Source organism: Garra rufa, chromosome 3, assembly GCF_049309525.1.
Source record: "Garra rufa chromosome 3, GarRuf1.0, whole genome shotgun sequence".
In the NCBI taxonomy this organism is placed as follows: domain Eukaryota; kingdom Metazoa; phylum Chordata; class Actinopteri; order Cypriniformes; family Cyprinidae; genus Garra; species Garra rufa.
The window spans coordinates 65559411-65575891 of NC_133363.1; the positions used below are offsets into that span (position 1 = coordinate 65559411).

Sequence of the window (16481 nt, forward strand, 5' to 3'; positions counted from 1 at the left end):
GTTCTTCTCTGGCATCGCTGTGTAGAACCCATAGTAGAACCTTTCGAAACACTTTTTTAAAGAGTGCAGTATTTCCTTTTAAATCCCAATGTTTAGTCTTTGGTCAACTGATGCACTCCTACAATACAGTACAATAGCGTAGTTTATTAATATCTTTAATTTAACATTTTGTATACACAAATAAAATTGATTTCTGCCCAAAGCAATTTGAAAACTATTAACAGAAACAAAACATCAAAGTTTCGATTAAATGTGATGAAGTAAAAACGCGACTCCGGTGGGACTCGAACCCACAACCTTTGAATCACATCGCTAGATTTGCCTAGAAGTCCAATGCGCTATCCATTGCGCCACGGAGCCACCTGTTGATCATGCCGAATATTACCCCTATTATTTGACTCATTCACTCTGTAAACCTCTTGATGTGTGTTTTCTAACTGTTTGTAATTTAAAACGTTTATTAAACTGTTACATTGTAAGTATTAATCTTTAGCTTGTTATTTTAGATCCGCGTTGTTTGTGTTCAGCCTTGTGTCGTTTCACTCATGCGACACTTTGATTGGCTGTGAGGGGGGAACACGTGACACGGAAGCGAACGCAACATGAAACGAGTCAGTGTTACTGAAACTATTTCACATAAACAAAGTTACAACGAAAGTTTAGTAAGTGGTAAGCGTACACAAGGTAAATATATCTAAACGATCGTCCGACTTCAACAGCGGGGAAGTTATGCATGAGGACGGGTTTCTGGAAAATCCCGTGTTGTTGTCAGACGTTTTAGTCTACTTTGAGAACCTCAGAGGTAAACATTTGAACTTTTATTTTGATTAATATCGTTTATTATCTGTTCTTTTTAGCTGTTTTTTGTTAAAAAATATTTTTTTTTTACGTTATTTGTAATGTAATGTTTAAATGTTGAAAAGATGTTTCATGCATTTAGGCTGTATCTGATTTTTTATTTTTATTTTATTTTTTATTGTAAACATTGGTATTGTGATAGTTGGGAATGATTCAACACATTCTCTGATTTCTGCATGTAAAAGCATGAGCGCTCAGGAGGTGTCGCTGTTGCTGCAGGAGTGTCTGAGGAAGGCAGTCAGCGGACCGCAGGGAGACACGCAGACGCTTTGTCGCGGTAATGACGCACATAGCGCTGCAGAGGGCGCTATCAAGCTGATTATTTTGGACGGGTTTACATTTTCCACCTTATTTTTAATGTCCACACGGCTGTTTGTAACTTAAATGTGCGAGACTTCCGGTGTCATTCACTCCCAGTTATTTTAACTGCACACAAACAGTCTGTTATGCTGCTTGATTTTGCAAACTGATGTTTCTTATCATATTAGTTATATTTATTATCATAGTCATAAACACACTGGTGTGTAATGCATATAGTTTTAGCGTTTACTGCACTTCTTTTATTTACCTATAATCAGAAGTCTGCAAAAATGTAGCAAAATTAATATATACTGCAGCCAAACAAATATTCACACTCTTTTTCCACTTAAAAAGTACTGTTACAATTAGATAATAAAATGCAAGTGCTATTCGAATACACAATTTAGTGTGATAACAATGGTATACTTTCTGTATGCAAACAACCAGTTCTGCTAGTAATGTTAATTGAATGTTTGTTCAAAGTTACATAATGTTATCAAAACATTTGCATAAAAACATTATTTATACATCGTTCGAACATGTCAGTTGTCAACATGTCAACTTAACTTAAGTTCAGCAGCTGCCTTATTTTTTATGTTAAATCAGCTTAAAACTAAGTCATTTGAACTTATTACAATCAAAATGAGTTGATTTAACTGGTGAGTTTAAATGACTTAAGTTGGTTTAACTTAACATTTTAAGGCAGCTGCTAAACTTAAGTTTTTAAGTTGAAACTGGTCAAAACTTTTTCTGGTTACTTTTTGTTACAGATGGATTAAAGACCATTCAAAAGTGGCGTTAGCATAACGTTTGCAAAATGTTACAACTGAACATTCCTCTCTAGTGTTGGGTAACGCAAGTTACATAATAATATGACTTTTTCCAAGTAACTAATAAAGTAACGCATTACTTTTTAATTGACAAGAAAATATCTGAGTTACTTTTCCCCCATTTATTGATTAAAAGCTCTCCTGTCTCCATGTTGAGAGAAATTGTGAGTAAGATGTTCCTTTAGTTCTAGAATAAATGTGAACATTCATCTCACTCACTAAAAAACACATACAGTGTTCTTCAAAATGAATAAAAACACTGAAATTCAACACAAACCTGCAATAATTAAATATGTTCAATAATACAAATATCCTTTATGTATTTAATCCCATTTTATTAACCGATGTCTTTGCTGCCGACCTTCGATGATCCAATTCATCCGTACTAATAAGCAGAAATTACTCAAGATAATCTAACATTTGTTTTATCGCTGAAGAGTTGACATTTGTTCTTCTGCGGTCTACTGTACACACGTCAGTTTACTTTTCTCTAAGTCTGAGGCTTTTGGTGTGAAAAGGCTTTTACATTTGACAAAAATACAACTTTTTATATTAATAACAAACAAGCAAGCCCTGCCCAGATTTAAAAAGTAACGCAAAAGTAACGTAACGCATTACTTGCCATAAAAAGTAACTAAGTAACATAATTAGATACTTTTTTAGGGAGTAACTCAATATTGTAACGCATTACTTTTGAAAGTAACTTTCCCCAACACTGTTACTCTCGGCAAAAAAATGTTTTTCTTTCTTAGAATTTCTAGACAAGGAAAAATTATTGTCTTGTTTTCAGAAAAAAAAAAAAAAAAGTTAAGTGAGTAGTCCTTGAAACAAGCAAAATAATCCAGTTTTCTGCTGTAAATAATACTATTTTTCTTACCCCATTGGCAAATTAGTTTGCTTGTCTTATGCAAAACTTTTTCTAAAAAGTTTCCCTTGTCTAGAAAATCCTTCTTGGTTTATGAATTTTTAGATCTTTTGACTGGAAACAAGACAAAAAATCTAAGAAAAGCGTGTTTTGCAGTGCTGTAACATTTTCATTCAGCAATAATGTTTTCAAACAACATTGGACCCCATTGACTTTCATTGTATAAGCCGAGAATGGCATGCAATGTCTGCTATTCCTAATAAAGGCATCTGTCTCTCAGGGTCATTTCCGGATGAGCTGAACTTGCTCCTGCAGGAGGCCGCAGACAGAAAGTGGCCGTTCGTTGAGGAGAAATGGCAGTACAAACAATCCGTGACATCTGAGGACAAAATTAACTCTTCGGATCTCATCAGAGAACATCTGCCGCAGTTACTGGTAATGATCAGACTGTTGCTTACGACAATTAACGGCGCTGAAATAATGATCTGAAAGCTGCTGTGATTTCAGGTGTTTCTCAGAGACAGCATCGCAGCCGATGAGCCCAAGTGGGCGGTCGCAGTGGTTTTCCTGGTGGACCGTCTTCTGTACTGGATGGACGGCTCTCATGTGCTGTTGAAGATTGCTAAAACGTTGCACAAACGTTATCCGGACGTTCCCATCGCCCCTCAGGTCATCATCAGACAGGCTCGTGTCTATCTGAACACTGGTGAGCTTTTTACTCTGTGTGTGTGTGTGTTTCAGCTTTAAACTGATGCATAATGTGACTTTTTGGTTTTTCTGTGACGCAGGTAAACTGCAGAAAGCTGAGTTCATTCTCAGCAGCCTGATCAGTAATAATGCTAAAACAGGTACTGTTCACTTTCATTCATATTTCAGCTCATTTCTCCATCTTTGCTGTGAAAATACATCATGTTGTTTCTGGTTGAATTGTGATTCAGGCTCATGGACGTATCAGAAGGCCAGTGATCAGACGCTAGTGCAAGCCGTCAATCTTCAGGTGCGCGGACAAGTGCTGCAGACGCTGGGTGAGATTCAGACTCATGTGTCCATTTACAGAATTTTAAATACATTTCTAAGGCATTTAAAGAGTTTACATCTTGCAGTATTGACTTTTTTTTTAAATAGTGAGATATAAACTCACAATTACAAGCTATAAAGTCTAGTTATGAGGAGAAAAAAAAACTTAGGAGACTTTATAACTCGCAATTGCAAGTTTATATCATGCATTTCTGACTTTATTTCTCAAAATTGCAAGTCTATATCTCGAAATTCTGACTTTATTTTTCAGAATTGTGATTTTATATCAAACATTTGTGACTTCACTTCTCAGAATTGTGATGATATCTCGCAATTTTGACTTTTGTTTTTACTCAGAACTGTGAGATATAAATGCACAATTGCAAGTTATAAAGTCAGAATAGTGAGATATAAACTTGCAATTCTGACTTTTTTCTCAAAATTGTGAGATATAAACTCACATTTGCAAGTTACACCCCCGGTTTCACAGACAAGGCTTAAGCCTAGTCCTAGACTAAAATGTAAGTCTGAGCTGTTTCAACTGAAATAAAATTACACTGATTGATCTTAAAATAGATCAGTGCCTTTGTTTTGTCTCAAGATGCACCCCAGTAATGTTTTTTTCTTAGCGTGTTTATAAAAATGACTTAAATGTCCTAATTGAACTATGGCCTAATCCTGGCTTAGTCTAAGCCCTGTCTGTGAAACCGGTCCATAAAGTCCAGTTCTGAGGAGTAAAAAGACTGATAACTTCACAGACTATTTCTCAAAATTGCAAGTTTATATTACGCGATTCTGACTTTATAACTCACAATTGCGAGTTTTTAGTCCACAGTTGTGACTTTATTTTTCAGAATTGCAAGTTTATGTCACACATGTGATTTTATTTTTCAGAATTAATGATATCTCGCAATTTTTACTTTTTTTTTCAGAATTGCTAGTTTATATCACACATTTGTGACTTTACTTCTCAGAATTCTGATGATATCTTGCAAATTTTTCAGATTTGCAAGTTTATGTCATGCATTTCTGACGTTATTTTTCAGAATTGCGAGTGTATATCACACAATTTGTGATGTTTTTTTGTCTCAAAATTGCAAGTTTATATCACACAATTGCGACTTTACTTCTCAGAATTCTGATGATATCTTGCAATTCTGACTTTATTTCTTAAAATTGCAAGTTTATATCACACAATTGACATTATTTCTCAGAATTGCAAATCTATATCTCGCAATTCTGACTTTTTTTTCAGAATTGTGATTTTATGTCAGGCAAATTTGACTATTTCTCAAAATTGCAAGTTTACATCACAGGATTGCGACTTTATTTCTCAAAATTGCAAATCTATATCTCGCAATTCTGACTTTTTTTTTTAGAATTGTGATTATGTCAGGCTATTGTGATTTTTTTTTTTTCAAAATTGTGCATTTATATCACACAATTCTGACTATATTTTTTAAGAATTGCAAGTTTATATAATGCAATTCTGACTTTATTTCTCAGAATTGTGATTTTATGTCAGGCAATTTTGACTATTTCTCAAAATTGCAAGTTTATATCTCGCAATTCTGAATTTTTTTTACCAGAATTGTGATTTTATGTCAGGCAATTCAGTTTTTTTTTTTTTTTTTCAAAATTGCAAGTTTATATCACAGAATTCTGACTATATTTTTTAATAATTGTGATTTTATGTCAGGCAAATTTGACTGTTTCTCATAATTGTGAGTTTATATCACAGAATTGCGACTTTATTTCTCAAAATTGCAAGTTTATATCTCGCAATTCTGACTTTGTTTTTCAGAATTGTGATTTTATGTCAGGCAATTCAGATTTTTTTTTTTTTTCAAAATTGCAAGTTTATATAATGCAATTCTGACTTTATTTCTCATAATTGTGATGATATCTTGCAATTCTGACTTTATTTTTCAGATTTGTGAGTTTATATCTCACAATCCTGAAAAAAAAAGTCAGAATTGTGAGGATAACAAGTCGCAATAAACTTTTTAAATTTAATTTAATTTTTTTTTAATTCAGTGGTATCATTGGATTGCATTATATGATTGGATAATTTCAGTTTCGTCTTACTAAGACATTTTATTGCAGATACAGAGTGACCACTGATATTTACATCATTTTATGTCAGTATCTGTTGTACTGTTAAAAAGATCTCATTAATTTACATTGCAAGCAGAAGAATTTCATCACAGAAATATCAGTATCTTTGCTTAGTTGGAGTCTCTGAATAAAATTGAGCAGTTTTGACCTCCATTTTCTCACTATATCAGACTATATGAGCCACACAAGCCTTATGGAGATATGATATTCAGCAAAAACACGTATACAAACTTATATCTGTGTGTCTGTTATTGTAAATATATATTGTGGCGTGTTTGTGTTTATTAGGTCTGTGGCTTGAGGCTGCTGAACTCATATGGGCATCTCTGATCGGCTTTTACGCTCTTCCACAACCTGATAAAAAGGTCTGGACTCGTTATACACTATACACTGGTACAGTCCGTCACTCCTTTTGCCCAGAAGTGTGTCAGTCGGTCAGAAATCAAATCAGTTGTTGATTTCAGGGAATTGGGACGTCTCTCGGCCTCCTGGCAAACATACTGACCTCCATGAATGACAGAGACTTCGCTGCGCTTCAGAAGAAGCCTCATATTGACTTGGTAATGCAGTCGGAAATATCCTAAATCAGTTGTTTGCCCATGTTGAGCTGTTATCACACACTTTTTTCTATCATTCAGAGTTTTCTAGGAGAGAGTGGTCATCGTCTGCTGTCTGCGGCGCGAGCGGCCAAAATGGCGGTTGTGTTTAGTCAATATGGATCTCTGTATGTTCTGACCAATGTGGTGAGTTTTTGAGAGTAAACAGAATCATATTCCCTTTTAGTTCATTTCACAAATACTTCTCAAATTTGGTGTCCTGTGACTTGTTTTTTTAAGCATTTACAGGCAGTCTTTTTTCTGTAGTGACAGCAATCATGTGGCCATAAAATTCCCATATTTGGTAACAGTTTTGCAAAAGTGCAAAACTAATTAAATGCACAAAATGTTACATAATATAACTGCGTATATAATATATTGTTTGGCTAATGAAGAAACACTCAATTTCTTTTTAATGTTTATGCTAATACACATTTTAAAATAATTAAATTCACATGTTTTTTTTTTTTTTTTTTTTTTTTTACAAAACTTAGAGATGAAATAAAAAGTCCAAATTATGCAATAGGTAAAAATTGACGAAAGCCAAAATGATGAGATAAACATCCAAAGTCATAATGAGTGCTGGGGAAAGTTACTTTTAAAAGTAATGCGTTACAATATTGAGTTACTCCCTAAAAAGTAACTAACTATGTTACTTTTTATAGAAAGTAAAGCGTTACGTTACTTTTGCGTTACTTTTTAAATCTGGGCAGGGCTTGCTTGTTTGTTTTTAACAAAAAGTTGTATTTTTGTCAAATGTAAAAGCCTTTTCACACCAAAAGCCTCAGGCTTAGAGAAAAGTAAATTGACGTCTGTACAGTAGACCGCAGAAGAACAAATGTCAACTCTTCAGCAATAAAACAAATGTTAGATTATCTTGAGTCATTTGTGTTTATTAGTATGGATGAACTGGATCATCGAAGGTTAATAAAATGGGATTAAATACATAAAGGATATTTGTGTTATTGAACATATTTAATTATTGCAGGTTTGTGTTGCATTTCAGTGTTTTTATTCATTTTGAAGAACACTGTATCTGTTTGTTAGTGAGTGAGATGAATTAATGCATGTTCACATTTATTCTAGAACTAAAGTAGCATCTTACTCACAATTTCTCTCAACATGGAGACAGGAGAGCTTTTGATCAATAAATGGGGGAAAAGTAACTCAGATATTTTCTTGTCAATTAAAAAGTAATGCGTTACTTTAATAGTTACTTGGAAAACGTAATATTAATACATAACTTGTAATAAATCTCATATTTATTAGATATACCAAAATTGACAAAAAGTTAAAAAATTATGTTATATGTTTAAATTTTGAAATACAATACTCATACAGTCATAATTATAAGGTTAAAAATTGAAATGAGATAAATAGTTGTTACATTAAGACCCTGGACCACAAAACCAGTCATAATAGTCAACTTGAGATTTTTGCATCATCTGAACGCTGAATAAATAAGCTTTCCATTGATATATGGAAATGACAATATGTGGCTGAGATACAACTATTTCTGAGGGTACAAAAAATCGAAATATTGAGAAAATTGCAAGATTTTAGTAATGCATATTACTAATCAAAAATTAAGTTTGGAGATATTTACGGTAAGAAATTTACAAAATATTGCCATGGATCATGATCTGTACTTAATATCCTAATGATTTTTGGTATAAAAGAAAAATGTATGATTTTGACCCATACAATGTATTGTTGGCTATTGCTACAAATATATCTGTGCTACTTAAGACTGGTTTTGTGGTTGAGGATCACAATTTATGAGTTTTAATCTCATAATTGTGACTTTATAATTAATCATTTTGACTTTAATATGTTTTTATTTTGACTTTTCATGTATCATGTACCAAAGTCGATTCTCGATTTTTATTGGGCTTTTATGGAGGAGCGAAAGCGCACCACTGGAAAGGAGGCGGAATGGGCCGCAATAATCGTTTCATCTCGATTACTGCATTTTCATGATCGTTTGAAGCAGAAATCGAAATCGAAACCGAATTTCGATTAATTGCACAGCCCTATACCAAAGCATTTTATTTATCATGTGGCAGAAATGGGCATTTATTCATTAAGCAATAAGGATCGTTCATCAGACTGACCAACCCGATTATACTATATTAGCACTAGATGTGTTTATCATTTTATTTCCCCCTTCTGATGCTCTTTTGCAGGTCGCCCAGGGCATTTGTTTACTGTCCTATGGCTTCTCAAAAAAATGTCCTTTGGACGATCAGCAGACGTTCCTCGCTGTGGCTCAGGAGGCCTTTGAGATCGGCTTGTTAACAAAGACGACAAGAGACGTCGTCACCAGCAAACTGGAGTTGCACACGTTCCTCAAAGCCGCTTACTGCTTAGCCACGACTCACAGATGGATGACCGGACCATCCGAGACGATCAACACAGCCATGAGCGTCTGTCGTGAAGCCATGACTTTATTCGTCGACTACTGCGATAGAGCCGACTCTACTTTGTGTAGCGAGATCATGGCGAAGATACAGCAGATTAAGACGCTGTTGAAGGTGGAAACGTTTTGTAATTCTGATCCACGCTCTTTTATTCCAGACAGCTACCGTTCGATGGACTTCGGGCCTGTTTTGTTCACACTCTGTGATTTTACAAAGGTATTGGATGTTTTCGGAAAGCACCACAAGTCTGTTTGTGAGGCATTTGAGAACGGCGTTCGAGATTCATGCTCGAGTCACTCGCAGTGTATAACGGCCTTCCAGACGGATACGAAAGTGCTCGCGACGGTGCAGAAAGCCGATCATGGAGTCGAGCGTATAAGTCAGATTTCCTCCAAGCAGAATCCGTCTAGCAGCAAATCGTCTTCAATTCTGGTTGATCAAAGTTGTCCTACTGTTGACCAACAAAGCAGCCTTGGATCTTATGAGGTGGTCAGTCATAGTAGTGCTAGTCCATCCATTCCCAACATCTTTGGAAACAACAAAGACAACCAAAGTCAATCCCAGCTGAATCAACAGCTCACTACAACTGAAGATCCTGAGTTCAACTCGTTGGAAATATCAGGCACCCAATGGCGAGACAATCAAAACAACCTGGAGGCAAGAACGTCTTCGAGCTCCTTCAGCAGTGGTTCCTCATGGGAACGTCTATCAGGACGGACTCAGAGCGGCATAGAAACCCAGGAGGACGTTGAGGATCCCTCTCACGATGGCAACGGCGCGAAGGGCGACTGCACCAAAGGTGGAAGCACTTCTTCGTTTTCCCTCTGCGATAGCTCTGCGTCACATTCATCCTGGCAGAAACTCTCTATAAGCCCTGTTGCCAATGTAGAACAACTTGATTTAACACACAAGAACGAAAGAACAGATCAGCATCTTCTGGTCCCAAACAAGACTCAAGAATGCCAAGGAACGACTCTGCCGTCCACCGAGAGTGACCCGTTTGAGGAACTTGGGTTTGAGGATCTTTCAACACCGGACAACCACCAACCCTCGCAGAGTCCCTTCAAGGAAGACAATGTGCCAACATGCAAGGACTGCTTCAAGAACTGCATTATTGGAAGTGATGTCCTGACTGAGTGTGATTACAGATCTCTCTTGGCTGGAGTTTGTCAACGTTGTCTTGTTGAGAGACTTCCAAACAAACCGCTGGAGCCACTCGAAGCCAGACAACTGAAGAAGGCCTACGGTAAGTGATGTCTCATGATGTTTCTTCTGCAAACTGAGGTGAACGGTTGTGACAGAAGCTCACATCCTCATCTAAATTGGCAGATGCCATTGTCCTGAAGTACTCGAAGGCCTCTGATGTATGGGTAGGCTCTGAAACCAGCATTTACATTGGGGAAACGATGAAGGTCCAGGGCCAACAGAGACAAGCCATTAAGGTCCAGTACCTTCACCAGGAACAACTGCTCAGCAGGTAAAGCGCATTTAGTTTAATCAATTAACCATCATGAAACAAGGATTAAAGTGTTAGTTCATCCAAAAATGAAAATTAGCCCATTACTCACCCTCCAGGCCTCCTAGGTGTACACTGCTACTCAAAAGATTGGGATCAGTAAGATTCAGCGTTGGGGGGTAACGCATTACAAGTTACGTAATATTACTTTTTCCAAGTAACTATTAAAGTAACGCATTACTTTTTAATTGACAAGAAAATATCTGAGTTACTTTTCCCCCATTTATTGATTAAAAGCTCTCCTGTCTCCATGTTGAGAGAAATTGTGAGTAAGATGTTCCTTTAGTTCTAGAATAAATGTGAACATGCATTAATTCATCTCACTCACTAAAAAACAGATCCAGTGTTCTTCAAAATGAATAAAAACACTGAAATTCAACGCAAACCTGCAACAATTAAATATGTTCAATAATACAAATATCCTTTATGTATTTAATCCCATTTTATTAACCGATGTCTTTGCTGCCGACCTTCGATGATCCGATTCATCCATACTAATAAACAGAAATGACTCAAGATAATCTAACATTTGTTTTATCGCTGAAGAGTTGACATTTGTTCTTCTGCGGTCTACTGTACAGACGTCAGTTTACTTTTCTCTAAACCTGAGGCTTTTGGTGTGAAAAGGCTTTTACATTTGACAAAAATACAACTTTTTATATTGAAAACAAACAAGCAAGCCCTGCCCAGATTTAAAAAGTAACGCAAAAGTAACGTAACGCTTTACTGTCCATAAAAAGTAACTAAGTAACGTAATTAGTTACCTTCTTAGGGAGTAACTCAATATTGTAACGCATTACTTTTGAAAGTAACTTTCCCCAACACTGGTATAATTTTTAATGGTTTTTAAAGACGTTTCTTATGCTCATCAAGGCATTTATTCGATCAAAAATACAGAAAAAAATAATATTGTGAAAATAACTGTTTTCCATGTGAATATATTTTAAGATATAATTTATTCCTGTGATGCGCAGCTGAATTTTCAGCATCATTACTCCAGTCTTCAGTGTCACATGATCCTTCAGAAATCATTGTAATATACTGATTTATTATCAATGTTCAAAACAGTTGTGCTGCTTAATATTTTTTGGAACCTGGGATACTTTTTCAGGATTCTTTGATGAGTAAAAGGTTCAAAAGAACAGTATTTATTTAAAATAGAAGGATTTTCTAACATTATACACAACTGTTCAAAAGAAACATTTAAGAAAGAAATTAATACTTTTATTTACCAAGGACTTGTTAAATTAATATAAAGACGTAGCATAAATTTACATTGTTAGAAAAGATTAACATTTTTAATAAATGCTGTTCTTTTTTAACTTGTTATTCATCAAAGGTTCCAAATAATTTGGCAGCTAATAATAATAATTGTAATTCTAATAAATAATCAGCTTATTAGAATGATTTCTGAAGGATCATGTGACACTGAAGACTGGATGAAAATTCAGCTTTGCATCACAGAAATATATTATTTTTTAAAATGTATTAAAATAAAAGAACATTATTTTACATTGTAATAACATTTTGCAATATTACTGTCTTTTTCTGTGTCTTTTTTTTTTTAATTATAGAACAACAATAAATTATTATTATAATAATTATTAACTCTTTATTTTTGTTACATTTGTATTATTATTTAAACAAAATAAAAATATTGTTTAGAATATTGTTATTTTATAGTCAGTGAACAAGAGAATAAAACACAGGTTTTCCTTCTTTCTCTCTCTTAGATGATCATGTGATTGCATTATCGTAGACTGAAATGTTATTCTATGTTCAATCTCCAGCTATGTAGGAAAGGAATACCTGAAAGCCAAAGGGCTTCATGCACACCTTGATGATGTGGAGAGACAGATGACCGCACAGTACTACGTTACAGAGTTTAATAAACGCCTGTATGATAATAACGTCACAACCCAGATCTTCTTCATCCCGTCTGAAGTGCTGCTGGTGAGATCTGCTGCTTATTGGCTTCATCAAACTGGTCAAAATCAGAATCTTGTATGTTTTTAATGCAGGAGTATTCACGCGTCTCTTTCAGGTTCTGGAGAAGGATCGTATCGTAACATGTTTGTCTGCAGAGCCGTACATGTCTGGGACGTTTGTAAAGCTTACAAACAACGCAAAAGGTACTAATACGGAACACGATGCGACTAAATATGGCATCGCCTTTGGTCATTTCACCTACGAGTTCTCCAGTCATCAGGAAGTCGTGGTGGATCTGCAAGGTGAGCGATCTGAGATCTTAAGATGTGTTCATAAAAACAGTTAAAGATCATTTTCAAAGACAGTCCTTAACTGCTGAGAGCTGAGGGACAATGAACAGATACACTCTAAAAATAAAGGTTCTTTATGAGCATCGATGGTTCCATGAAGAGCCTTGAACATCCAAATGCAGAAAAGGTTCTTTATAGTCACAAATGGTTCTTTAGAATTTTAAAAATGCTCTTCAAGTTGGTTCTTTTTTTTTTTTTTTTTTTTTTTTTGGACTGCAAAAACATACAACAAACAACAAAAAAACAATACCAACAACAAAAACAGCAATGATAATAAATGAAAATGAGCAAAAATGACAATCTGAATAATAGTAATGTTAATTAGCATTTTTAGAAACAATAGACATAACCATAATTTGAAATAGTCGATGATGATAACGATGATATTTTGTGATGACAGTAACAGTAATATCAATAATAACAGTAATAATAATAATAATGATAATAACAACAACAATAATACTAAAGATGATGATGACAATAATATGTTGTGATGATGGTAACAGTGATATCAATAATATTAACAGTAATAATAATAATAATAATAATAACAATAATAGAGACTGTGATGAAACTGTAATATTTTGTGATGATATTTTGTAATGACGGCAACAGTAATATCACTATTAATAATAATAATAGTTGGTTCTTTTAAGAACTGTTCACTGAAAGGTTCTTTGTGGAGGCAAAAATGGTTTTTCTATGGCATCTCTGCAAAAACACCCCTTTGGAGCTTTTGTTTTTAAGGGCAGACACTGCAGGCAAAAACATAGTTTTTCACCGGTCAAGTTTGAGATTTTGGGCTTTTTGGTTTTTCATAAAGTGTTTTTTCAGACTAGTGGAAAGAAAACGATCCATATTTTAAGGCCAAGAGTTTTTTTTATCCTACACTGAGCCATAAATCTCTTCTTCAGTAGCTCTTACACACACCACACTTTACATTTGTATTCCTGTCTATATTCTGAAGGTTTTTAGAGGGATTTGTTCAGATATAATTTACCTGATTTTATACAACATTTAATTCCCCCCAAAAACTGTAAAAAACATATTGTTTTCTAAGTATTTTCTGAACTATGGAGTGACAAAATGAGATACCCAAAATCTCCTCTCTAAAAACATTTGACTCCAAAAATTTTGAAACTGATTCATCCAGTGTTTACATTTTTGTACTAGAAGTGTATGCAAATTAGCGCATATTTTATTTAATAATGCCTTGTTTGCATGTCTGAACCTAACATTTTAGAAAAAATGTTTTAAATTATCAATGTAATCAATCAACTGGGTAAGTACGGTGATAGCTATTAGTTGTTTTTTTACCCTATTCCTCTGCAGTGTCTCTTGCCTTTAGAGTGTGCAAACTTTGCTGAAATGCTGTTTGAATATGCAGGAATGATCTAATTAAATATGCACTAGTTTACATACATTTCCAGAACATTCATTTGAAGACTGGCTATAGTCAAGTTCATAATTTCTTTCAGTTGCCTGAGATGTTAAATGTTTTTTACAGAGGCGGTTTTGGATTACTCTTTCATAAATACGAAAATGCTGACAGCTGACAGAAAAAAAAAACATGTTTTCACAATGTTTCTACAAATTAAAATACTATAAAAACACACGCACTGCAAAAGAATGCTCATCTCACTTAGATTAGTCTTGTTTCCCGCCAAAATATCTAAAAATTCTTAAATCAAGATGGATTTTCTAGACTAAAAATTATTGTCTTGTTTTCAGAAAAAAGAGTTTTTGCTTAGAACAAGCAAAATAATCTGCCAATAGGGTAAGAAAAAAATCTTGTTTTCTGTTTGAAATAATTTTTTATTTTTTATTTTTTGTTTACCCCATTGGCAGTCCTCCTTGATTTAAGAATGATTTAGATATTTGACTGGAAACAAATTTTAATTTCTAGATACATAGTGAAAACATCTGTTGACAGTATTTTCTTATTTTTGAAAGAGGAATCCAAAACCATGAAAAACATTTACTACCTCAGCAAACTGAAAGAAATTACGAACCTGACTTTAGTCAGCCTTCGAATTAATGTTCTGGAAATGAATGTAAACTTGTGCATATTTAATTAGATAATCCCTGCATATTTAAACAGCATTTCAGAAAAGTTTTGCAGTGTGTGAATGATATATAAACAACCCCTTCAGTAAAAACCTCCAGAACATAGAGAAGAGTAACACTGCTTGGGTTGGTGTCTGTAAGTGCTGCTGAAGTGGGAGAAACAACATTATTTTGAGAAAACCGCCTTGATACAAGATATTATAGTTGAAATCTGACACAAATAGATTCAGCATAATAAAATAAGCACTTAAAATGAACTTTGTGTGTTTTCTATCCACTAATCTGAAAAAAAAAAAAACTTTATGAAAAGCCAAATTTCCCATTTTAATTTTTGTTCCCAATCCGGTTTTCTCCTCAGGATGGATAACGGCCAACGGGAAGGGCTTGACCTATTTGACCGACCCTCAGATTCACTCGCTCTTGAAGACGAGATCCATTAACATCCAGCAAACTGGAATCAACAGCTTCATCAAACATCAGCATGGAGACGAGTGTAACGAGATCTGTCGAGCTGCTGGACTCAAACTAATCAGATAATAGATAAACAGTGTTAATAATATTACTTTTTCTCAGTAACTAGTAAAGTAATGCATTACTTTTCAATGACAAGAAAAAAAAAAAAACGCCAGTTACTTTCCCCCATTTATTGATTAAAAGCTCTCCTGTCTCCATGTTGAGAGAAACTGTGAGTAAGATGTTACTTTAGTTCTAGAATAAATGTGAACATGCATTAATTCATCTCACTCACTAAAAAAACAGATACAGTGTTCTTCAAAATGAATAAAAACACTGAAACTCAACACAAACCTGCAATAAATATGTAAATATGTTCAATAATACAAATATCCTTTATGTATTTAATACCATTTTATTAACCGATGTCTTTGCTGCCGACCTTCGATGATCCAATTCATCCATACTAATAAACACAAAAACATTTGTTTTCCTTTTTTTTATTATTGCTGAAGAGTTGACATTTGTTCTTCTACAGAGCTGAATTTACTTTTTTCTAAGTCTGAGGCTTTTGCTGTGAAAAGGCTTTTACATTTGACAAAAATACAACTTTTTATATTAAAAACAAACAATCAAACCCATGCCCAGATTTAAAAAGTAACGCAAAAGTAGCGTAACGCAAAAAGTAACTAAGTAACAGAATTAGTTACTTTTTTAGGGAGTAGCTCAATATTGTAACGCATTACTTTTAAAAGTAACTTTCCCCAACACTGGAGATAGATAATATGACATTTAAGTTTTCATAGTCATGTCAATGTCAAAGAGTGGCCTAGTTCACCTAAATTCACCCTAATATGAAATGTGTTGCTATAAAATATTAAACAGTTTATTTATAGGCTATAAAAACACTGTTCATATGAGACATGAGGAACTGGCTGTTATCAGTCACGGATTATCTAACCACATTAACCTTTGGATGCAATAAATGCAGTGTCACATTGTGAAATATCTGGGTCACATTCAAGCGGAGTCATATGACATTGTCATCATTAATCGTCATGTGACTGAAACCAGATCAACTCCGTTCCAGAGTTTCAAAACAAGCACTCCTCCACACACACGTTCACTGCGTACTTGTCTTATCTGCAAACCAGTGTATGCA

At 34.4% G+C, this 16481-nt stretch overlaps 1 protein-coding gene and 1 non-coding gene across 2 annotated transcripts; one reads left to right on the top strand and one right to left on the bottom strand.

Moving 5' to 3' along the window:
* Positions 1–269: 269 nt before the first annotated feature.
* On the bottom strand, positions 270–360 carry trnar-ucu (transfer RNA arginine (anticodon UCU)). Its single transcript is given in 2 exon segments — positions 270–305; positions 324–360. It is a non-coding gene; the product is annotated as a tRNA-Arg (tRNA).
* A 684-nt stretch (positions 361–1044) lies between these two features.
* Positions 1045–15477, top strand: alpk1 (alpha-kinase 1). The gene is made up of 13 exons (XM_073836534.1): positions 1045–1135; positions 3134–3288; positions 3361–3559; positions 3642–3701; positions 3792–3878; positions 6277–6353; positions 6453–6548; positions 6627–6731; positions 8771–10250; positions 10334–10481; positions 12311–12473; positions 12565–12751; positions 15225–15477. The coding sequence occupies exons 1-13, from the start codon at positions 1045–1047 to the stop codon at positions 15401–15403; spliced, it is 3027 nt and encodes a 1008-aa protein (XP_073692635.1). The 3' UTR covers positions 15404–15477.
* The last annotated feature ends 1004 nt before the right edge of the window (positions 15478–16481 follow it).